At 38.6% G+C, this 25,138-nt stretch overlaps 2 protein-coding genes across 4 annotated transcripts in view; both read right to left on the bottom strand.

Moving 5' to 3' along the window:
* Window positions 1-526: 526 nt before the first annotated feature.
* spry1 (sprouty homolog 1, antagonist of FGF signaling (Drosophila)) lies at window positions 527-4,282 on the bottom strand. Its single transcript, XM_055177290.2, has 2 exons — window positions 3,610-4,282; window positions 527-2,267 (listed from the first exon to the last, which is right to left on the bottom strand). The coding sequence occupies exon 2, from the start codon at window positions 2,216-2,218 to the stop codon at window positions 1,277-1,279; it is 942 nt and encodes a 313-aa protein (XP_055033265.2). The 5' UTR covers window positions 2,219-2,267; window positions 3,610-4,282; the 3' UTR covers window positions 527-1,276.
* A 2,235-nt stretch (window positions 4,283-6,517) lies between these two features.
* afg2a (AFG2 AAA ATPase homolog A) overlaps window positions 6,518-25,138 on the bottom strand; it is a 64,295-nt gene continuing 45,674 nt past the window's right edge. For all 3 annotated transcript variants that reach the window (XM_055177291.2, XM_055177292.2, XM_055177293.2), the window contains 2 exons: window positions 15,963-16,127; window positions 6,518-6,750 (listed from right to left, as the gene is read on the bottom strand). In XM_055177291.2, coding sequence (XP_055033266.2) covers window positions 6,574-6,750; window positions 15,963-16,127 — 342 coding nt within the window. In that variant the 3' untranslated portion in view covers window positions 6,518-6,573. The remainder of the gene's footprint in view (window positions 6,751-15,962; window positions 16,128-25,138) is intronic.

The following is a 25,138-nucleotide window of genomic DNA, read 5'->3' as shown; positions in this document are numbered from 1 at the left end:
ACTAACAATGAACAATCAATAAACAACTGTATTTGCATTAACAAAGAATAATAAACACTTTAAAATATGTTGTTCATTGTTAATTAATTTAATGTTAATAAATGAAACTTTATAAAGTAAAGTTTGTTTGTCAGCCACACTTTCAGACATAAAGATACAAAAGCCATCACCCTTTCAGAAAAGACACTTATTGTACTTAAAGACTGCATATACTTTGTATCTAAATATTACATTTTTAGTGACAGCTAAATCTGTTTAATCTTCATGTAAATGTCTAATATTAAACACAATTGATTTGATTTTAAGAAACAAGTCCCAAACAACATGCAGAAGAGCACAGCGTGAAGGAGGAGGGGAATGAAATCCACAGATCACAAACGCCTGACAGCAGGAAACAAGCAGTAAAAGAAGAATCACTTTATGACCCTAACACAGGTGGTAAAAGCCCTGCCCAAACCCACACACACAAACACACACACACAAACACACACACTTTCCCAATCAAATAAGACACTGGACGAGAGAGTTTTGCATTAATTTTGTATATTTTTGCATTAAAGTTAACATGTCTCCATCTTTTCTCTTGTAGTAAGTGTTGATATTTTGTTATATTCAGACATGAGTAATCTGCCATTTGCAATAAATATCATAAAATAATAGAACTTCACATAATAAATATTTGTACACCAAAAAAAAGAAGACAGTTTTAACATTTTCTTTTAAAAATAGCCATAAGTCCTCTCTTGAATTTCAACATACAATTATACATCGACAAAATGAGAACGAACAGAGAGTCTGAGAATGCCACGATCGTTTTGGGAACGTTGCATGGAATGCCCTTAGGAATACCTTTGTGAAGCAGATGCATAGAAACCGTTTCACAACAACCACACCTCTCCTATAACAATTCCACGTTGCTACAGAGATCCGGTAACAGCTACATATTATGGTCCTTCACAGGTTTGGTTGTTTTTTAAGCACCAGTCACTAAAACCTCAGATCAGCAGATTGTGTTAGATTATAGCCAGGCACAGTCAGGTAAGTCAAAGACGGGTTCGTAATAGCAAACCTGCTGAAAATGCATAATCGAAAAGTGGTTTAAATTCCAGACGAGGGGCCGAGCTTATGGAATATTGCTAATAAAATCCATCCTTGTCATCTGGCACCTCCTCCGTCCCGAGAGCTTTTCCACGGCCTGCAGCAGCGAGCTAGCTTTCATCCAGCTAACGAAATAACATGACTTTATAACGTCTCGTAATATACGCTTGCGAGTTCCTCAGGACGGTTTTTCCGGCACGTGCCCGGGCGTGTGGTTCCAGCTCTGTAGCTTGCAGTATACCGTGTTCGAGTTCTTGCAGCGACAGCCGGGCCTGTTCAAGCGGTCGTGACACGAGTGACATGCCTTCACGCAGCCCTTAGCGGGCAGGTAACACAGCAAACACGGGAGAAGCGTGGACACGAGGCCCATGCACAAAAAGCGAGAACAGCACTGGGGGTGCGAGAGGGAACAGGGCTGATCCGCGCAAAGGTCCCCGTCGTCGTCGTTGGAACAGTGGTAGAACATTCCCTTCACCAAACACATGCACGTTCCGTATTCCACCACGTTCTCGGCCGAACACAGACACTGTCCGTTGCAGGCCAGCCGCGAGGGGAGCGGCCGGGGTGCCGTGCATTCGCCGCACTTGCATTTGCCACAGTTCTCACAGATATACTGGTGAGCAGAGTCGATCTTCTCCACCTGCGTCTGCTTGAACGGTACGTCCGGAGGCAGAAAGAGGTGCGGGGAGGAGTTAAGGGATTTGGGTTGAGTCCGCACAGCTCGCTCAGGTCTGTGGGCGTAGCTACGAAGGTTGGAAGCGGTCCTTGACGGCGGAGAGCGCGCCAGGAGCCCCTGCTCCGAAGAAACGCTGCTGTTGCTCCCGGAACTGGCGGCGCTGCCCGTGCTTGTGGAGCGGCTGAGGACCGGCGGTCGCGGGTTCGATTGAGACCGCTCATAGTTGTTGTTAACGTTTACCAGAATCACCTCGTGAGTCCTTTCCTGTTTGTCCACGCTACGCGGTGGTACTTGGGGGCCCGGGGCCGGCCTGCGTGCTACGGCTGGGCCCTCTGTGTACTCGTTGCAAGAGCGGATGGCTCTGATCTGGTCCAGGGACAGAATGGCCCCGGATGGGAGGTCCGGATGTCTGACGCCCCCTCTGCGCTGACCGTGATGATCCATAAGACACGATCAGCAACTCCAAACAACAGCGTAAAGTTCATCTGACACCCTGACAGAGAGAGAGAGACTAGTTATTCTCAGTGTGTAAAATAAAACCTTATCAAAGTCTTTATGCTTTATCTTCTGCAATCCAACTGGCACCCCTAGACATGTTTGCCAAATGACCTTTAATATAATTAAAATTAATCTTAAAGTGATTAATAATGACAGTTTTGTCAACGTTTTAATGAGCTTAATGAAAAAACCCTCTCCGCTTAGACTAAACTGCAATCTAACTGTCTCTATATGCCTAAACTCCATTTAGCTAACCCTTTGTTGTAACTTCCTTTTTAGGGGGGAGGGGGGGTCACAAATATTCACCTCTGGCCTGCTATCAGCAGTTTCTTTCGGATAATTATCTATAAACATCCTGGTTGCATTCACAGATTTGAAGTTTTGAAGACAGACCTCATAAACTAGTCTAAGAAATAAACACAGACCCCTTTAACCCCCGAGCACAGAGAGAGGGAGAGAGTTGACTATTAACAAGACTTTGTTCTGACCTCAATAAGCACACAGCTAACTAAAGTACAAATACTTCCCGTGCTGATTTGCATCTGTATGCCTGGTTAACATTAAAATGCGCAGGAAGCCTTTAAATCAAACACGCTCATGAGCGCGCCCTGTAATGCGCGCAACCTAATAAAGGTTTCCACGAAGCTCTTTAGTTTGAAAATTTAAATCAATGCACTGACTAAGAAAAAATAAAAATGTATGAATCAGATCTAAACTACATAACTAATCTAAACTAAACGGACTAAAAGAATCTCAGACAGAAATGTAAACGATGCGTTACATTTTGCGTCGTCATACGCTGTTGCACAAGTTGCGTTAATATTTGTTAAACATTTGTGGATTGTTTCCGATGTGTTGTTGTTATATTAACGATTTCCCCCCGTGTTTTTATACTTCACATTAACTTGCATTATTATATAAATTTGTACTTGCATTTGTTCGCACAATTAATAAAAGAAACTTAAAACGGTCCGTCAGAAAAAAAATTAAGACCTTACTTTTAGAGAACTCGTTCGCGTAAAACTACAGCGACGAAAAACTACCGAGAAAAGAAACTTATGAATGAAAACAACAACGCTGAGGTGGGGAGAGAGAGTGAGAGAGTGCGTGTTCAACTCGATCCGCCTAAAACACACACGCATCTAAAAGGCAAAATATAAAGATGGTTTTTATTAACAAGCAGATTGCGGACGTTTTTGCGCACACGGCCTGTGGACAGCTTGAGCTTCAATGGCAAAAAAAAAACTCAAACGCAAATCTCTCTCTATATAAACTTGCGTTATTTCACATAAACTGTAGTACTGTACACGTATGTGCGCGTGAGAAATAATACATACCTGCAAACAGACTCCTGTAATGTCAAATCCATTAGTCCGTGTGCCAAACATCCATTTAGACGCTTGAAATGATCCCAGAACAGTATGTAAAGCGCATGGCTGCGTTGGTAATATTATCCGAACTGGTAGAAATTCCGCAATGTGGATCTTCACTTCGCGAGTCTGATCGACCGTAAAACATCAGAAAAATCCCGTTAAATCCACGAATATGCACCGTTCACGCACGGCTCCGTATGCGCGTCTGTCTGTCTCTCCACGCGCCGCGCCAGTGTCTGCGTGAGCGCGCCGGATCAAATGCGTGTGGATGGATTTTTGCGCGCACACACACACATACACACACAGTGTGATGAATGAAGCGCAGGGCGGTTGTGAAAGACGATCAGTGGGGCAGATACAGGAGGGGTAGATCTCAAAGGGCAGGGAGGGGCTCTTTAAGGAGGCTCCTGTGGAATAAGCTCACATCCGCTTCTTAATGGAGTGAATGAGAGTGAATACCCGCTGAGCGCCCTACATAGACGACATTACTGAATGGACACATTCTGTAGGTGTGCTTTAAAAAAAGAATACAAAAAACGGTGCTAATAATAAGAATAAAATATAAGCCATCATATCATGCACACAAAATACAAAAAGCACGCGTTTCAATTTTTGTTATTGTTTGTTGTTTTACTTACAATTGCATTTGTGTGTTCATGTATCAAAAGAGTTTATAATTTAGATATACGGAGGGACTACATGTGATTTAAAACACAACAGCATTCGTTTGTTTATCAAAACTTCAATATTATCTGAACTAATGCCATATAACACGTTTAAAAATCAATTCTTATTTTGAAATCTGAAGTCTTTGTCAAGTCATACTAATAAATAATGTGTTGACTGTTTTGTTTTGTTAGATAGCCTGCATCGACTCACAACACAAACACACACTGTTAGTGCGACCTTAAAAAAGACTCCCCTCAGCTCTTACTGTGTGTGTGTGTGTGTGTGTGTGTCTGGCGAGTGTGTGTGTGTGTGTGTGTGTGTGTGTGTGTGGCGGATGTGCCGCATCCGGATACATGAGAAAGGAAAGTTCAACACAGAGTCATTTCTTACATTCAGATGGAAACGAGCCGCGCGCGCAGACGGACAATAGCGCAACACAACGCGCGTCACGACAGCGAAATAACAGATCAGATTTACTCTTGTAGATTTTAGTGCACCATAAAAATAAATAGCCTACATACATAAAACAATATTTTATTTGCATATGTTAAGTTTATTCAAACTATATTTGTTTTACATGCATGCTCACATTCAGAAATGAGATGTTTCAAAGGCCGTAGGTTGTGTAACATTTCTGGGTTCTTGCGTTTATACGGTTCTTAATATTTTAAGATCCTATTATATTCCAGCACAATTTTGCGTTTAAAAGACGTCCAATAGCCGTCCAAATATAGCACAAACGTCTTAGCTTAAACAAGAAAAAAAAAACACATTTTGGGCTTCCAATTTGAAGTGGATCAAAACCTTTAATAAAAGTTAAATAAAAAAATTAAACAATACACAATCTTGTCTTAGGACAACTTTGACTTTTTTGATCCACTTTAATGTTGACTACTGTAGTTGTTGTTTAGGAACAGAGTACATGAAAAAAAAAAACTATGTGCAGAATTGCTGCGTAATGCTATGCGCAAGCACAAGTAGTAAAATATTATTTGCATTAAAGCATCTGCTTAATGCCTAAATGTAAAGCAACTTATGAGGTAAATAATAAAGCGATTCATCAAAAGGAGGCAATAAAATAGCCTGACGTTGTCATACTCAATTCTAGTCAGAATTTGATCTTCCCCGTTTTTCAAATCGTGGTGGGCGGGGCTAAGATTGGCTGGCACCCAGGCTAGCAATAAAATGAAAAGTGCTATACAAAATACACACAGGCTATGTTCACACTGTCACTGCTTTGGATTGACAACCGCATTTATTTACAGGTGTGAGTAAGCTTACAGCATATATGTATTTTGTAATATTTTTAGAAGCTTCAGCAGGTCTCATAGGCTCAGAAAGTCATTGATGAATAAAGTTGGACAGCACACTATAAAACACTCTGTTGCCATTAAAGGAAAACACCACCGTTTTTAAAGGAAAACACCACTGCTTTTAAACATTTTACCATGTTCTTACCTCAACTTAGACAAATTAATACATACCTATCTTTAATCAATGCGTGCACTTAATCTTTGTACAGCGTGTCGTGATTGTGTTAGCATTTAGTGTAGCCCAATTCATTCCTTAGGATCCAAACAGAAATGAATTTAGAAGCCACCAAACACTTTCATGTTTTCCCTATTTAAAGACTGTTACATGAGTAGTAACACGAGTGGGTATGGTGGCAAAAAATAAACGTGGCCATTTTTTAAGCAATATTACTGCACCCGAGGAAGTGCTGCAAACTAAATGCATACAATATAGTTCTCATTTTTATCCACTTAGAAAATCGGCACGATTTATTTTGTGCCACCATACCCACTCATGCAACTACCCACGTAACAGACCCCAAATAGGGAAAACATGGAAGTGTTGGTAGCTTCTAAATTCATCCCTGTTTGGATCCTAAGGAATGAATTGGGCTAGGCTAAATGCTAACACAGTCATGATGCGCTGTACAAAGATTAAGGGCACGCATTGAAAAAAGATAGGTATGTATTAATTTGTTTAAGTTGAGGCAAGAACACAGCAAAACATTGAAAAACTGTGGTGTTTTCCTTTAAATAAAACATTTACAGACGTGTGACTTAGCCTTAAATTTTTTATTTATATAATTCGTTCCCAACTGTGCATTCTCTGGGATCAAACCCATGACCTTTTGTGCTATTAACACAATGCTGCTCACAGTTGAGCTACATAAAAAAGGAAGACAACAAGAAAATTCACTATGAATGTGTTTTTATTGTATATTATTAGTAAGTGATGTTACGGTTTGTTTTACACTCGTGTACCGCTGTGTTCCTGCTGGTAGTTGATGTACAATTGTAAGAGAGACTCTGGGATTCTGGGTTTGACTGTATCTAGGGCGGCGTAGAAATGTTCGATGGTCACACGTTCGGCTCCGATGTCCTCCTGTAATGCCCCGAGAGCCGCCTCTCTGCATACTGCTGTTATCTGAAAGACAGATGAGGAATCAGACATTCTTATCAAACAAAACCTAAATAATGTGCACTTTTATACTACAGCTTTGTTTCAAACTACTGTACCTTGCCATTTGTCCACTGCTGCATTTATACCTTCAATCGCAATGCTAACTGCAGCTCACATGTGAATAATGAGATACGCGACTCAAAATGAATTTAATGATAGCCTGTTGTTGCTGAGCTCAAGATTTGATCCTCCAATAAGCATAAAAATGGATAACACAAATATTGTTTGTATGATCTCATCATTTTTGCATGTCATGTGCTGACTTTGTTAGTGTTGAGCAAACCAAAGAAGTCAGATGGCAAAACGCCTGACCACAAATTAGCACAGCGTTCAGAGATAAACACTCCACAAAAATCATTTCCTATAATTACAAAACTATTTTTAACCAACAAAACCACCTCATTACAGCTCCAAACAGGGTTATTTCAAACCAGACTGTAAAATGAGATTCAGTAAATCTTAAAACTTGGGCAGGAAGTAAACGCTTGTAGACTTCCTGTTCACCAAAGAAAGTCATCAGGTTCACTGCGGTAATCAAAATAATCTTGGCAAGATCTTAGAACTCATTTAAAAACTGAGCAATTCCAGTATTATGGACATTTTCAGTCAAAAATTTCAGAATTTTTTTCAGAAATATATGTCCAGCCATCAGAAAAACATCAGTCTATATTCAGGGTTTCTATTTTAGATAAGGGAAACATGGAGGCGTTTTTTTCTATTTAACCAGGTAAGCACGTAGGGAACACATTCTCAATTGAAACAGCGACCTGGCCAAGACAAAGATGTGCGTTATGAATGTGACAAAACAGGACACAAGTCTTTGGGAGACAACATACTTTGGAGGAATTCTGTGAATTAAAATGCAGAAACCAAAAGCAATAATAACCAACAAATGGAGAAGGGACGACTTTTCAAAGATTTTTTATGAGGAAGCAACATTATGGATGTGACATTTCTCCATTATGGATTTAACACTTGCGTAACTAGACCTCACATTGGATACAACGATTTGAACATCTGGAATCTGAGTGTGCAAAAAAATCTAATGTGGAGAAAATCACCTTTAAAGGAATATTTCACTTTCATAAAAAATCTGATAATTTACCCCATGTCATCCGAGAAGGTAATTTTTTTCTACTGAACAAAGAAAGACTAAGATTTTTTTAAAAGAAAACATTCAAGGATTTTTCTCCATATTGTGGACTTTAGTGGACCTCAACAATTCACAGTTTCAATTAAAGGACTCTAAACGATCCCAACCCAGGCATAAGGGTCTTATCTAGTGAAACGATTGTCATTTTCACCAAAAAAAGTACTTTTAAGCACAACTTCTCACCTTGCAGTTAGCCGTGTGACGCGCCAGCGTGGCCTTTACCTATTACGTAATCACGTCGAAAGGTCATGCATGGCGTATGCGAAACTACTGCTCCAGAGCCGGCGCCAGACCATAACTAACAGGGGGGCACGTGGCTTCCAACGGGGGGGCACGCAATAGCAACAATAACTTGCAAAAACAAGGCATTAAAACAACAAATACAGTGCAAGCACACACTCATACAACTGGTACAGACTGTCAGCTCATTTCCCGTATAAAGTGCAAAAGATCACAAACTATGCGCAAAACTAATTTGAACTCGACGGCGGCGTGAGCGCAAGCCATTGAAATGAATGGGTTTTATAGCGCAGCACAGCGCACACTGTGTCCTAAAAGCCGCTTTACCATAATCACGTCGCAAGGTGTTAACGGTCTATAGCCACACTTCACATTTAAACTCGACTGAAAAAAGAAAGAATTAGGCCTCTATCATACACCTGGCGCAATACCGACGCAAGTGTCTTTTGCTAGTTTCGACCCGGCGCAATTATCATTTTCATGTTTAGCGCCACGTTGTTTAAATAGCAAGTGCATTTGTGCCCATTTTTGCACCCATGGGCGTTCTGATCTGAAAACGAGGTGTGTTCAGGCGCATTGTTGGCGCATTGTTATTTTGAGGCAACCAAAACAGACTACGCCATTGACCAACTAAAACCTGGTCTAAAGTCAATGGCGCAATAGTGTTTTTGTTATTTAATGAGTGCAATATGGGCTTAAACGGGACGACAACGCACGTTTGCTTATCATGGATGCTAAGCAGAACACAAGCCTTTTTATAATATGAAAAATTAAAGGACTAAAATGTAAAAGATTATTATTGAGTCTCTTGGACATAAATGAGGGCCGATTATGAGACGTTAAAAGGCGTAAAAAGCTGCTTCACCTGTAGCCTGGTAAGTAATTAAATGCTTTGCTTTAAACAAATGCATCTATTTTTAAATGATTTTTTTTAAATGCTACCCCACGGATACCTGTGAATATGCTGAGATGAAACATTTTGAAGTAATGCTTTAAAAAAAAACATGGAACAGCTCTCCGCATGTTAGAAAATTATTTATCTCCTGTTTGTAACACAAAGTATTTTAGGGTACAAACTAGTGATGCACCGATGTATCGGCCGATTTTTGATGAATTTGAAACCATCGGCATATCGGCAATAGCATGAGAAAGGCCAATAACGATTGTTTATTAATTAACTGCATAAAGAAATCCATTATATGTAAAAAATGAGTTAATGTTGTTAATAAAATAAATGCTGAATAGCAAAAACCACCTTTTGAAGTTTGTCATGCTGTGTTATTATATTTGTTCTAGCTTAATTTGTGCCTCTCTTATTATGTTGGTCAGTTGAATGTTAATTAGATCCAATACATGTTCAGTAAAAATAATTTGATGAAGAAATAAACTAGCTAATAGACCAACTGTATAGTATTGTATACAAGTCTTTAATATCGGTATCGGCATCGGCCAGAAGTTGCCTATTTAATTCGGTATAACACAATTTTTAATATCAATCTTAAACTGGTGGTCTTTTTCCTCTGCTTAGTTTTTCAGTTTACAAATTCCGCTTTCTAAATAGGGATTAGTCATGGCGCCAGGCACAACTTGCTTTTAAAGGTGATGAGAGCTGAGACTCTCATTGGTTTATTGGATGTTAGGCCCAAAACACACCCATTACTCATGACCAAAATAGGAACAACCCTTTTAGGCTGTGCGCTTGCCGCATAAACCATTTTTCTCGTCGTTAGATTAGCAATGGATAATGATCTTTACCTAATATACTAATGATTTTCGGCATCGATTTTGATCCAAACAAAGTATTGTTGGCTATTGCTACAAATACACCCATGCTAGTTAAGACTGGTTTTATGTCCCAGGGTCATATATTTTCATGATAATGTTGACATTTGCATGGAATTGCTCTTTTTATATTATAGACCAGCAGTGAAAAAATGCAGTTACACAACCTCTCTCTCTCTCCTTGTATCACTTCTTAGTGTTGTGTGCCCAGACTTTCCGAACATCCAGCAGTTGAAGAGCACCATACTGAAGTGTTCAACATTCAGTGCTCATATAGATTCAGCAGGTAGAGCGTGACTTGTGCAGAATCTCAATGATTTGTCCTGAATACAGGATCAGGGTGGAGTCAGAATTAGATCACATTGCATCTATAGGGCAGAGAGAGCCACACAAGAGCCGCTATTCAAACCCTGGATTAGGGTTTCTATGTGTGTGAGAGAAAGAGATGCTATCATCTGTGCCGACTGAAGCTCAATACCTAGAGTCTAAATCTTCTGCTTCTTGTGTCTTTTCCTGGATCTCTAAAGATCTGGATCTTTCCTCAAGACTCAAGGCTCCTACATTAACTCACTTCACTCAGCAACCACATTCACAATTCATTCTCAATGAAACGCTGGAAAATCTCGGCAGAACAATCTTGATTTAGAGTTCATGAACCGCAGGCAGTCTAAAATAAACCTGCTCTTACTGTAAGTGATGAGGCTTCATTCGAATGTGTCTGTTAGTGAGAGATCATTTGTGTAGCTACAATATAGCTTAAAGGAATAGTCATTTTTCTTAAAAGAAAGTTCCAGATAATTTACTCACCACCATGTCAACCAAAATGTTGATGTCTTTCTTTGTTCAGTCGAGAAGAAATTATGTTTTTTGAGGAAAACATTGCAGGATTTTTCTCATTTTAATGGACTTTAATGGACACCAACACTTAACACTTAACTCAACACGTAACAGTTTTTATCAACGGAGTTTCAAAGGACTATAAACGATCCCCAAAGAGGCATAAGGGTCTTATCTAGCGAAACGATTGTCATTTTTGACAAGAAAAATAAAAAATATGCATGCCGTACCATGGTTGCAGGAGGTGCAATGATTACTTACTAAGGGGGCTATTTTCGGGCACTGTGAAATATCATTGCGCCTGTACATTCTGCAGCGTTCATGTCTTTCATAACATTACATAAAGCAATGAAATGGCGTCGTGCTTTTAAAAAAATGTTTTCTTTGCATATATCTGAAAACTTCTTAAGAACAACTTTCTCCAACTCAACTATGACTTTACACTTTATCTCTGGATAAATGTACAAACTTCACAAGAGATGCTGTGCACTGGGTTGCCAAGTCCTCTGCTTTTTAGAGAAGTTCAGATTTGGGCACCTTAAAAACTGTTTATGCGAGTTTATACTTTTCTGCAGGTTAAAGATGAAAGGATTTTGTTTATTAGTTATTGGTATTTTGGGCGTGAATAGTCATTAGGTTGGTTTTGATTCATGAATCTGGCAACCCTGGCTGTGCGCTTGTGCAGACGTTTGGTTTGGATTATATAGAATGTACATGTAAATGTAAATTTTTATCAGATTGCAATGTTTAGGGCAGTGGTTCTCAAACTTGTTCAGTGTGCGGCCCCCTTTGTGTACGGTGCATTCCTTCGCGGCCCCCCCAAAGAAAATTTATGACAAAAAAAACAGTTCTAAAACTTCACATTTTAATTAAACAAAACATTAAATTATACAAAGCAGTGCTGCCTTATTTTTTTTTAGGTTTAATTTCACAGAATTCAAGATAAAATAATGTATTTTATAAAAATGTCATAAAACTGGGGCCCCCCTGGCACCATCTCGCGGCCCCCCTGGGGGCCCCGGACCCCAGTTTGAGAACCACTGGTTTAGGGTGCATGTAAACTGTACTGTCCGTAACCTGCAATCGGATTAAATTCAGTCGGATTGACAAAATTTTGTGCATGTAAACATGGCCACTGACTGTAAGTGACATCACATTACTCGGAAATCTCTGCTTTACATCCCACCAATCAGTACACAAAAAATACATCACCAAATAAATTTTGAACAAAATGGACATTTTACAGATGTTAAAGAAATTATCTTTTCATATACACTATATGGACAAAAGTATTGGGATGCCTGCTTCTAAGGAACAGGTTTGAATACTTTAGTAATTTCCAATGATTGAATTAGAGATCATTTCAAAGTTGAATGAATAGGGTTTCCATTGATGCATGGTTTATTACGGTAGGATAATATTTAAATACGGCATTTGAAAATCTGGAATCTTAGGGTGCAAAACAATCAAAATTTTCAGAAAATCGCCTTTTAAAGTTTTCCAATTGAAGTCCTTAGCAACTGCATCCACTCACACAAATAAAGATTTGATATATTTACGGTAGGAAATTTACAAAATATCTTCATGGAACATGATCTTTACATAATAAAATCGTTGAACCTCATGACTGCAGTAACACACAAACATTCAAGAGACGACAGCGTGTGATGGTTTCCATGCAACATGATTTACACAAATAAACACAAGCCACTTGAATTTCACATGTTTAGAAAAATTGAATGGATGAAAAAGACCCATCCCTACACACACGCACAAAGAAACTCACACACAGGCGTGCAAAGTAGACACACACACAGATGCACTCGTGTTGGTCTTCTGGTTCATTTCTTACAGGACATAAAATCCTAATGTCTCCATCTATAGAAGTCCTCGAGTTTTACAGAAACATATCCAACTTTGACAACCTAGTGTGTACACACACACACAAACACACACTGTCTGAGTCCACTGAAACAAATACTGAAAACTGTCAGATCATAAAATACACACACAACCATGTGTTTAACATAATACAGAGACAAAGAGAGACCGAGTTATGCTAGAAAACACTTGAACTAATAATTTATGATCTCATAAATGTGAACTGTTCTAAACCTACTGAACTCGCTCACTGTCTACACAGACAACTACCTCTTTTGCTGCGTACACAATAAACACGAAGCATCGTGTTTCTTACTTTAGATTACTTGGAGGATTTAACTTCGTGTCATGCACATTTTCGCTTGATTTTAATATTTTCAACTTGCATAAAGTCGCGTTTGAGGTGAATTGCACGTTTTTGCTGCAATCATGGCACCCGATTCACATCATTTGCCTCGCGCAAGTACGCGTCTTTGCATTGACTTTGTATGTGGTGTGTATTCTCAATTACTAGGCGTTCACACCAGACGCGGTAAAGGCGGCAAGCGCGGGTGATTTACATGTTAAGTCAATGCGAAGACGCGATTAGGAATTCTGCAGCGCGGTATGCGTGTTAGGTGCGGCGCGAATGGCGTAGAACGCACGCTCCGTGCAAATTGAGTTTGTTAACCAATCAGGACCTTGCTGTAGTAGTGACGTAATAACAGGAAGTGAGCGGAGTCTCAGTGGAGACGCAGAAGCCCCTCCCATGACGCGAATTTCCACGTGAATGTCTCGAATGACTAGAATTTCATGCATGGCTTTCACGCGCGAATGAAGCAAGTAAACTCAAAATGTTCAAGCATCCAACTACGAACGATTAGCGCATTCTTGCCGCCTCTACCGCGGCTGGTGTGAACGTACAATTACTGGCTCACACTGGCCGTGCGTTGGCTGTGTCCAAAGTTGCCCTGACACACCAAACAGACAGCATCCAAGTAGAACATCCGTTCTGGGCCTGCATGAGATGAGATGACTTTTCGTACCAGCAGGTGGCAGTAGTTGGTGTTCATTACTCAAAATGGGAAAAAAGCGCTAGTGACTGCAGTAATACAAACATAAACAAAGCTTACTTTTCACGCAAATCTTGCTCACCACAGACGGATCTATAATTGAAGTGTTTCGTTGCAAAGCGAGATAACCACCATTTTTTTTATTGTTCAGAAATCTCGTTTTTTGGTTGTGCATTCCAATTAATTTCAATTCAACTGGAGTTGGTTTGTTTTGATTTAAACCTTCATAACTTAAAAAATACAGCTAGGTAGCACCATAAAACAAAATAATAACATGATAACATAATAATAAACATGTTTTGACAAAAATGTAAAAAAATGGATATATCTCGTTTTGCAACGAAACTCTTCAATTTCTTATGAGCCATGTCGTTTAAAAATATTCACATATTTGAATGAGAGATGCAAAAGTGAGATTAGCGTTTGGTGTGTTCCCCACAAGGGGCAACCTTCCGATCTCTCTGACAAAAGCAAATACGGAAGTGACTTAAACTGCAATTCATCGACTGACCGCTAGAGGCTGGCTCCAAAAGGGAGTCAATTCCCATATACCCCCATGTTAAAATGCCCAACTTTACAGTAAAAAATGATGTGTTACAGCCTAGTACAGTCAGAAAGTGTTTTTGGTCTATATAGCTAATTTTGCCATTTTGTAACTCATCCGTTTAAATTATATTAAGCCTTAAAGTTCTGCATAATTAAGGGCGTGGCCACTTGAGTGACGGGTGAACTTCCACTGCTGTCACTAGAGTAGAGCTAGGTGGGCGTGGTTTTATCAACCAGCCATCTCAGCTTTCGCCCACATCCCACCTCTTTACCCATTTTTGGTTATCCGCGACCGCGAGTGATGCGCAGTGACGTGCGGCCAAAATGGCGACTGCAGGCACCGCCTACTACTGGTTTCAAAAAAGCTCTTCACATACCAATGGGTCACGTCAAGGACACTACGTCCATATTTTTTACAGTTTATGGTTCCTTCTTGAATTCGTTGTCAATATAGAATTAGATGCTGTAAATAATAATAAGTGCCTGAAATGTGTATTTTTTGTTTATATTTTTTATTTAAATAATCGTGGCTTCAAACGGAAGAAAAATTGATTGGCTTGTGTTGCCTCTCTATGGAGAGCCCAATGTATACTGCCGCTTTTTTGACCCCCTGGTATGTCACGTGACTGAAAACTATCAATTGGCAGATTTTTCCTCATTATTTGGTCCAATCATGACATTTGGAATGAATGTAATGAAGTTGGCACAATAATTTAATTTCAAACATTCAGACGTATGACTTTAAATCAGAAGGTTTTCATATTTCAGTGAAGTGACACCAGCCTCTTTGAGAAGCACTGAATGTAATCTAGCTGGTTATCAATACAGTTTGGTATTACATTACATATATTCAGATATTTATAGTTCTCACGATTCGTTTGCCATTATGGATGGAGCTTTTCAATAATAATTCTGGCACTATAACAGCCTATGTTGTCTAGATAGGCTGCCCAGTAGGTTTTTGAACAAAGCTATGGTGTGTTTGTGAAGACAAGCATTAAATCTATATAACAGTCATTTGTATGTGACATCATTGTTTGACCGCTGTTTGCTTTATGTGTGTGCTTGTTTGTCATCACTCTTTAATCAGGTGAATGAGAGCGTGTCGTGAGCTGGTTTATTTACAATCACTCATCCTCTGTGGAGACAAACACACAAAATATCACCTCACCGTCTATGATCCGATTCACAGCACTGTTTGTGTACAAATGGCGAGAAAGAAAAATGGAAAATATCTGTCGCTTGGGTGTAAAAGTACACCTAGTAATCTCTTAAAAGGTTTAGAAAAAACTTAGAGATGAGTACAAAAATGTTTCATAATGCGAGCAGGTTTTATTAAACACTTCTGTGAGATGTATAGATACACTGCAGAAATTACTTTCTTTTTTAGTAATTTTGTCTTGTATTCCGTATAAATATCTAAAAACTCTTAAATTAAGATGCATTTTATTTATGAGTAAACAAAAGAAAAAAATAAGGTATGAAAAAAATCTTGAATTTCAAGAAAAATTGGCAGATTGTTTTGCAAGTTTTAGGCACAAATGCACTTAAATTGTATATTTTTTGTATAAAACTAGACTTATTTTCTTAGGTCAATTTGCTCATCAATGCATCTTGAATTTTTATATTTTGTACTAAAAACAAGACTGTTGTAACCTTTAACCCGGCATTCAGTGACCTCTCACCTCTGCCCCTGAGTAGCGCTCTGTTCGGCTCACCAGGTCCTCCAGGTGCACGCTGGGATGGATTGGCATGTTTCGAAACTGCAGCGTAAATATTTCTCTTCGAGTAGCCGCGTCAGGAAGGGGAACATATACAATGCGGTCAAGACGACCCGGTCGCATCAGAGCCTGAGAAAGAGACAGACAGAGAGGGATACAGCTGTTATGATCATTGATTTTGCATTGACTTCAATCTTTCACATGATCTTACTCAGTCAATATTAAAGACATCAAAATCATATCTTCATGTCTTTTACATTATGTAGGATGATTTTATGGGGAAAACAGTAAATGGCAAAAATTACTTTAGCAGAATTTAACAGGCAGGGTTACATATGTTTAGTTTGCAGGGAAGAACTAATATATATATTTTATGTACAGTGGCAAGAAAAAGTATGTGAACCTTTTGGAATTTTATAGTTTTCTGAATAAATTTGTCATATAATGTGATCTGATCTTCATCTTGGTCAAGAGTATTGACAAACGTAATGTCTCTAAAAATAATTACACAAAAATTCTGATCTTTTATGTCTTTATTGAGAACAACCAAAAAACCTCATAGTGCTTGTGGGAAAAGTATGTGAACCCTTAAGTTAATGACCTCAAAAAAGCTAAATGTAGTCAGGTTTTAGCACACTTGGAGTCTTATTAAAGCAACACTAAAGAGTTTTTGCTCTTTGCTCCCCCTACAGGTTAGAAGCGGAATTGTTCATTACCACTGTCGTAAAAACTGCAGCATAGCTGGCTCTGATTGGATTGTAGGTCTACCGTAAAGCAAGTTTTTGTAGTTTTCACTCGAACTACAGGACCGCGACCCGACGGTTGGACACTTCTTTAGTGCGATTTTGGCCGATAGAGGGCTGCAAAGCGAATGTGAAAGTGCCGTTCACCCTGTTTCGAGTGGATGAACGACTGAAACTTTTTTAGAAGCGTTATTTTAAGGTTAAAAAAAACTCTTTGGTGTTGCTTTAAGATAATACTTTTGGAGGTGTTGACTACACTGCAAAAAATGATTTTCAAGAAAAAAGTCTTTTGTCTTGTTTACAGTAAAAATATCTAAAAATTCTTAAATTAAGATGCTTTTTCTTGATGAGCAAAACGACCCCAGAAAATAAGTCTAGTTTTTAGACCAAAAATATTAAATTTAAGTGATTTTGTGCATAAAACAAGCAAAAAAAAATCTGCCAATGGGGTAAGCAAAAAATCTTGAACATTTTTCATAAACACTAAATTCAAGAAAAATTCAAGACAAATTTGCTTACCCCATTGGCAGATTTTTTTGCTTGTCTTAAGGGGTCGCACACCAGCCGCGCAGCTCAGCGCCGCGCCGTTCTAAAAAAATTTAACACATTGTTTTCTATGAGGGTACGCACACCGGCGCCGACAGGTAGCGCCTGTCCGCGCCGCCCAGCTGTGACTCAGGAAGTTGTTCAAATCCCTGTCGCGACACTCACATAGTTTAACATTACATAACATCATATATGTCCCAAATCATTAACAAGTAACATTGGCTGCTAACGTATATTTTACATTTTGAAGTAGACGCTATCTGACGAAGCTCGCGCTATTTAATGTGCACTTCCGGTTTACAATACCTGCGCGGCGCTGCGCGGCGCTGCGCTGAGCTGCGCGGCCGGTGTGTGATCCCCTTTAGACACAAAATCACTTAAATTTGATTTTTTTGTCTAAAAACTGCTAGAAACTAGAACCTGCTTACGAAGAGTCGTACCGCTTACGTCATGCAGTACCGCAACATCCAATAGGAAAATTCAACAGCAGTAGCCACCGAAGATGGCAGCACTCAGATGTTTTTACACCATATATTGTAGCATTGAAGCAATTTATACCCAAATGTCAAAAAAGTTACTCAAATCAATGAACAGCACTAATAAAGCCCCATTCTTACAGATCAACTAAAAAAAGTTGGTTTAGGGTTTAGTTACTCTTTAAACACGAGCGGGAGTAATGATGAGTTTATATGGACACAAACTAATATTATGTTGGAGTCCGCAGCATGTGTTGTAAGTAAACATACTGCACAGTGTTTTTTGTACATGTGTGAGAGCTTTCTCTGATATTTGATGAAATAAGATTGCGCAACTTTCACACGCTTGCAAAATGAAACTATGTGGAGATCAGCCGCTTTAGTTGCATCAATGAAAGGCTAAAAATAGCGCTGTACACCGTCTGTTTGCACCAGATGTCAGAAAAGACGTAAAACATTGTGCTCAGTACCTCAGATTAGATAAATAGGTGGGGAGAAGGCGGTCCGTGTGGCTGTTCGAACACATTCAATCACATGTGCGTTTACACTACAAAAGCAATCCGATCAAAAGTGTCTTCGACTATCTCCGAATGTGGTTAATAAGTGGTCAAAAGTGGATGAGCTCAAAACGTTTTGAACACCTTTTACACATTAACGTCGTCCACTTGTGATCCGATCAATAAAATTGCATAAATATTCTGCATATTCCATCGCATTTTTTAAAGGGGCAATAAGTAGGATTCACCCCATCTAGTGGTGGAATTGTATTTTGCATTCAAACGAACAGTGCTTTTTAGCGCCTCGCCTTTCCAAATGCGTGTTGCAACTACGGTAGCCATTATGTAATCACTGATCTCCTTGTCCGTTGCAGCTGGTTCACGTGTTCTGAATGAAAACGCGTTGTTGAAACGCGTTGGTAGGCTAGTGCTTTTTGTCCCTCTCTGCTATTATAGTTTATCAATACAGCGGAAGCCTTCTTGGACTTACCCGTTCAATGTAAGTAAAGAGAAGAAATTCTAAGTATACAAAGAAAAGTCAGATCACTGGCAGAGGTCATTTGACACCAACGAGGACATATTTATGAATAAAGACATTGATTTTGATTAATAAAACACTTAAAATCCTACTTATTGCCCCTTTAAGAAAACGAGTCGCAAGATCAAGATTTTAATAAGATGTTTGAAAACTGCTATAAGATGTTAATGCTAAGTGTAAACATCCTCTAAGACTTATATAACATCTTGTTAAAATAGGCATAAGGTGCCCTTTAAAATATTTTTTGAATACATATATTAAAATGATTGAAAATATTTTTTAATGCAAAAAATAAATTCAACAATAACAGCAGCCAACCACACTCCCCTTCCCTCCCTCCCTCCCTCTCTCTCTCATGTAGAAACAACACACTGAATCAACAGACAGCAGGTGAAAGACCGACAGTAAAAACAACTCCAGGAATAAAGGAGGAAGTTATTATAGTGCAGGTCTGTGACCTCTCTCTTTTGTGATTGGTTTGAGCTGCCCCTCATTACTTCCCTATATCCTCAGGAAGAGACCAAACCTGACACATGGAGGAATATCTCTGCTCCCAATACTCTAAATGTCACCAAAGACAGACAGATAGACAGAGAGACAAACAGCAAAAGAGAGAGAGAGAGAGAGAGAGAGAGAGAGAGAGAGAGAGAGAGAGAGAGAGAACAGACAGGCACAGTAACTATAACAGCTCTTAATAACAGGATGTGTATCTGTAGAGATGTTTACAGACAATCGGAAGGACATTCAGCAGCCACAGGGAACAGACAACAGTGTGTGTGTGTGTGTGTGTGTGTGTTTGTGTAGGAAAACTTTACAACGGCAGCAGGTATAAATAATAAAGAACAGAGAGCATCTATGGCCACGACAAACTTAGAAAATAAAATCAAAATATATAAGGAAATGTTTAAAGAGATTTATTCACCCTCATGTTGTTCTAAACCTGTATGATTTTTTTAAAATCAGTAATTCAGTTTAAATCAGCTTTTTTTTGTGCTGGGCAAAGATTAATCGCGATTAATCGCATACAAAATAAAAGTGTATTTTTGCATAATATATATGTCTGTGCTGTGTGTAATTATTATGTATATACAAATACACACCCATTCATGTATGTATTTAAGAAACATTTACATGTGTATAAATATTTATTTCTAGTTTTATATATTCTATATTATATATAAACAAAAATAAGGGATTTATAAATAAAAATGTTTTGTATGGGATTGATCGCGATTAATCTTTGCCCAGCACTAGTTTTTTTTTTAAACGCAGAGTTTTTGTTGTGATTGTTGCAAGCAAAAATCTTGTTCTTGTGACTCGTTTTCTTAAAAAATGCGATGGAATATGCAGAATATTTACTGTATGCAATGAAACTGTGGGAACTTGCAAAAACTGCGGGAACTTGAAAAACTGTTTGCAGCTTTTCAGCTTTTTATTGATGTTCACGTCACTTCCTAACATTCGCATGACAACAGGGGACATGGCTGCGCTTGTGTGAAGTAAATGCAACATTTTGAACTTTCTGCTAAGATATATGTGACTTTTTGCTACGAAAATGCGGGGATTATGAAATCATGCAAGCCCCGCAAATTATGCGCGCAGAAATCTGCAATTTATGTGGCGAAAGTTTGGTGTATTTAAAAAAATGTTACTTTGGCTGATTATGCATTGAATCATGCAATCGCATAATCACATTTTTTGGAATGGGTGTGATAAATGATGATAAGCGCACAGCTGCCGTAACCATTCACTTCCATAGTAGGAAAACAAATATTATGGAAGCGTTGTAATAAATGATGAAGACATTTTAATAAATGATGGTAAACACACTGAATTCCATTGCATTTATTCCATTGCATTTATTTTTCCTACTATGGAAGTTAATCTGCTGTGCCCATTTATCAAAATATCTTCTTTTGTGTTCATCAGAAAAAAATAAACTCATACAGGTTTGGACAACATGAGGATGAGAAAATGATGACATAATTTTTATTTTGGGATGAACAATCCCTTTAAATCAAGAGTGCACCACGAGACGTTCTGATTGGTTGTCACAGGCCTTAGTGTTTTAATAAGCAGTTGCTATTGTGGGTGTTGCTAATGTACTTCAGGAGAAAAGCTGAAGACTACTGAAGGACTGAATCACAGACTTAACCAAAGGTGAAGTATTGAAAGCACACAATAATGTTGTTAAAACACACACAGACGCACACAGTGCAGGAGCAGATGTGGTGTATTTCATTCATCACTCAACAGCATACAAACACTTCCTGTCCTGTTGTGTGTGCGTGTGTTAAAGGTGCTTTTATAATGCTGTTCCTCCTCATCTGAGATCTTGACTTGTTAACAGAATAATTGCTGTGTGTGCGCGTGTTTGTGTGTGTGCTAAAGTAATTTATTCAATCTGTTTTCAATAAGGAAACTTAAGTGGAATTATAGGACTGATGCCTGAAGACAAGAAGTTACTATTCAACACATTTGCTTATTAAAATCTTTCACATAAACAACAAGTTATACCATTCAAAAGGCCTAACAGGAAGGAGGTTGTGTTGAAACTGAAGAATAGACAGAAAAAATGTATGGGCTCATATCTATTTGATAAAGTGTGCATGTTTTAAAGATACTGGATAATTTAAAGAGCAGTAACCCTGAAGATTGTGATAAGCATATCTGTTAAGCGAGCGAGCGAGCGCGAGAGAGAGAGAGAAATGGAGAGATGATTGGAGGATCTCAAGGGTGTGGATCAGATATTAGCATCCGATCAGTCTGAGATTCTCGTGTATGGCAGATACAGGATACAGATCGCCTTACAGACGTGTGACCTTCAGCTGAAAGACAAAACCCGTCAGATCACATATTCCTCTTACTGTAAGCAAAAAGAAAACCACAGACAGAGGCTTTTATTAGATAAGAAAACTGCTTCCTCAACACATTATACATGGGAGATGCTTTAAAACTATATACTTTGAACAAGACACGAGTCAAGCAGAGGTTTCGTGTAGATGGATGAAAACACACTTCACATGTCATTCACATTTCTCACTGACTAAACACTGTTATCAACTCCATCTATTTATTTAATAAACAATAATGACCATTAATAGAGAAAAAGAAGTGCAATAACACATCACTGATTAGTTTAAAATCTTTTAGTGCTCTGCACTGATATTCAATCCTAACATTAAACTTCAGAATCTGAATCGAATGACGGGGTTGAAATCATGTATCACACAATGGGGTTAGAAAAATGAAGTATTTATTGATTTATTGGTTCCCTGGTAAGCCGGTAGGTTTATATTTAGGACTGGGAGAGTGAGAACAACAATCTATCATTTTAAAGTCATATTTGTTGAACAATGATCTGAATAATCGGGGGATGTTTCCCTCATGCTGCAGCCTGAGAAATGAAAAAAAATTTTTTTTAGAGATGCACCGATATATTGATCAATAATCGGTGGATTATTCCTGTCTATTAAAAGGGGACAGGAAACGCATCAGTGTAAAGGAAGTGCATCACCAGCTCGATTCTGTGTTCGGTGTTGTTAATAATAAACCGAATGTTATTAGTTTAATTAAAGACATTTTTAGTTATGCTGGTTAAAAGTCTCCTCACATCCTGATAGCAATCACTGTGTTAAGTTGTTTAAATTTATGTAATCTGTGAAAGGCAGCCTTTTTTGCCCCCTTCCGTAAGCGTAATTTGAATGCCACCGCACAACTTTTGTTAGTCTTCACAGATAAACACAACTTTTATGAATTTGTAAGTCAAAATTTGGCTTTCATATTTTTTAGTAAATGCATTTACCAACCTATTCTTCGACTCATACAATTGCTTTGGTCGTTTGTCCATTTCACCAAATACGACCAATAGATGCATTTTCTAAATTAGCGCCTCTACCGGCAGCAGGTGAAACTTAATATACAAGGGTATAAAATGATATTTTGGGGTATAATTTTGCTATAATGACATGTACTGGGATAATATTTTCAATTTAAACCACCAGGATTACTTGTATTTTATTACACATTACACTATTCAGGCATTTAGGGCAAATAACGTACCCATTTATTTATTATATGATATAAACACAGCATACAAAACAGTCACAACTTTTTAAAAATGTACTTAAAATATTCCAAGTGTACCGAAGTCAAACGATCGATTTATTTAAAGACAAGATGCATATATCAGATCCGGTGTACACTGATTCAAAACTGCCGCTAGAAGAAGCAATGATATGTCATCTATGATTGTAAAAAGGCATTGGCTCTCGGGTGTCTCATGACCGATTGCATCATTACGTTAGCTAAGAATGTCAAGCGCTATTGGCTCTTGTGACCGACTACATCATGCTGGTTTATGTTTGAATGAGATCTGACTGTGCGTTTTGATCACAGAGTTCTTCATATAAAGTTATCGTGTGGCTTCAATTCGCAAGGTTTGCAACGCTAATGGTTTGTAATACTTTTATACTGTTTTATGCAATTAATTCCTGTGACTGTACTTTTACTTGCGTGTGTTTTTTATATGGTTAGAAGTGGGTGGGTTTAGGGTAAGCGTGAGGGTGGCGTTAGATGCTCCAAAATATCTTTAAAACCATAAATGTTTATACATCCACTTCTACATTCCCAAATTCATAAATAAATGTGTCTAATTTGATGCATAATGCAAAAACCTTAAAACGTAACAACAGGTTGTATAAGCTACTGCCGCTAGAGGACACTAATCCCATAATACGTCACTTTACGTCGTAATAAGGTGCTTGCACAAACGACCTATGAGGTCGTTATTTTTGGAAGATTTACACTTCAAAATTTATAAAAGTTTAATTTGTGAAGAGCTTATTTTTTACGATAATCCAAAAGTCTATTCATTTCATTAACATTATTCATTTTTCTAGCTCAAAAAGCCACATCATGAGAAAAACAAGACACACACACACACACACACACACACACACACACACACACAAATACACAGTTATATAAGTTAAATAATAATAGTATAGAATAATCTGACTGATCTCAAACCAGTTTGAAAAGCCTCAAAACACTTCAGTTCAGCAATAGATCTCTGTTTCTGTTTCCCTTCTCTGTTCTGTCTCTCTTTCTCTTTTCTTGATGCGTGTTTTGTTCTTGAGGTATTTCTGTACAATAAGTGCAGACACACACAACAGCTCTTATACAACTCTGACAAATGAAAAACCAACTTGTCATCATTTAAAACCCGCTGACAAAACACGCACGCAAACATACACAGACACACAAGACACTCACTCACTCACGCACGCACACACACACACACACACACTCGCACAGTCTTTTATGCAGGTATATCACACATTCTTCTACACAGAGATCAGTTTACAGACAGGAAGTGCCTTTCAGCCCAAAACTGCAGCTACACGTTGTGTGTGTGCGTGTGTGTGTACATAAAGACACAAGTGCTTCAGGAAGTCTGGGAATTGCTGCTGGCTACACAGGAACCCCTGAAGAACACACACACGCAGAGACGCACACACCAGGTGTTGTGTGGCAGCTGTTGTCTATGTGCCCTGAGGGCTCAACACCTGAACTTCCTGTTTACTCAGCAGCCAAGTGTGTGTGTGTGTGTGTGTGTGTGTGTGTGTGTGTTCATGTAAGTGTGTCTGTAAGTGTGTCTATTTTACTATATACATATATTCTTTATTTAAAGGTGCATTATGTAACTTTAAGAAGGATCTCTTGCCAGAAATGCAGTCGTGCATGAGCATGAAATGAGCTGTTTTTATCACTGTGGGTCCCTTTACATAGAAGTCGCCATTTTGCGCCGCCATGTTTTTACAGTAGCCCCCATTTTGTCACTACGTTGTCAGATAATGACATGTTTGTCCTGTGGCGGCTACTTGTAGCTTCACTATGCGTTTTGAAATGGAGGGGTGGCTTGTGGACTGAGCCATTGGTTGCAATTCACAGTCTCACCACTAGATGCCGCAAAAAATTACACACTGGGCCTTTAATATACTTTCTGTAACCTATTCTACATTTTTTTGCAATGACCAGCAGTGTTGGGGTAACGCATTACAAGTAACCCGCATTACGTAATAATATTATTTTTCTGAAGTAACGAGTAAAGTAACGCATTACTTTATAAATGTACACATTAATATTTGAGTTGCTCTTGTAGCCTCTTATGGAACGGCTGAAATTCCACAAGGGGGCGTATTTGTTCCTCAGACGTTGCACAATAAACGTGACATCCGAATATATTCATTATCAATCGTGAATGAAAAGTGAGATTTGAACGAATGTCCGTTAGTGAACTAATTGTATACACTATTTATATCGGTATTCGGTCAGA

Source organism: Misgurnus anguillicaudatus, chromosome 16, assembly GCF_027580225.2.
Source record: "Misgurnus anguillicaudatus chromosome 16, ASM2758022v2, whole genome shotgun sequence".
Lineage (NCBI taxonomy): Eukaryota > Metazoa > Chordata > Actinopteri > Cypriniformes > Cobitidae > Misgurnus > Misgurnus anguillicaudatus.
Note: the sequence above shows the minus strand (reverse complement) of the source record. Positions and strands in the feature narration are given on the sequence as shown.

What these genes read in the sequence shown, in the direction of transcription:
- spry1 (XM_055177290.2), bottom strand. Translation starts at nt 2,218, where the DNA reads ATGGATCATCACGGTCAGCGCAGAGGGGGCGTCAGACATCCGGACCTC.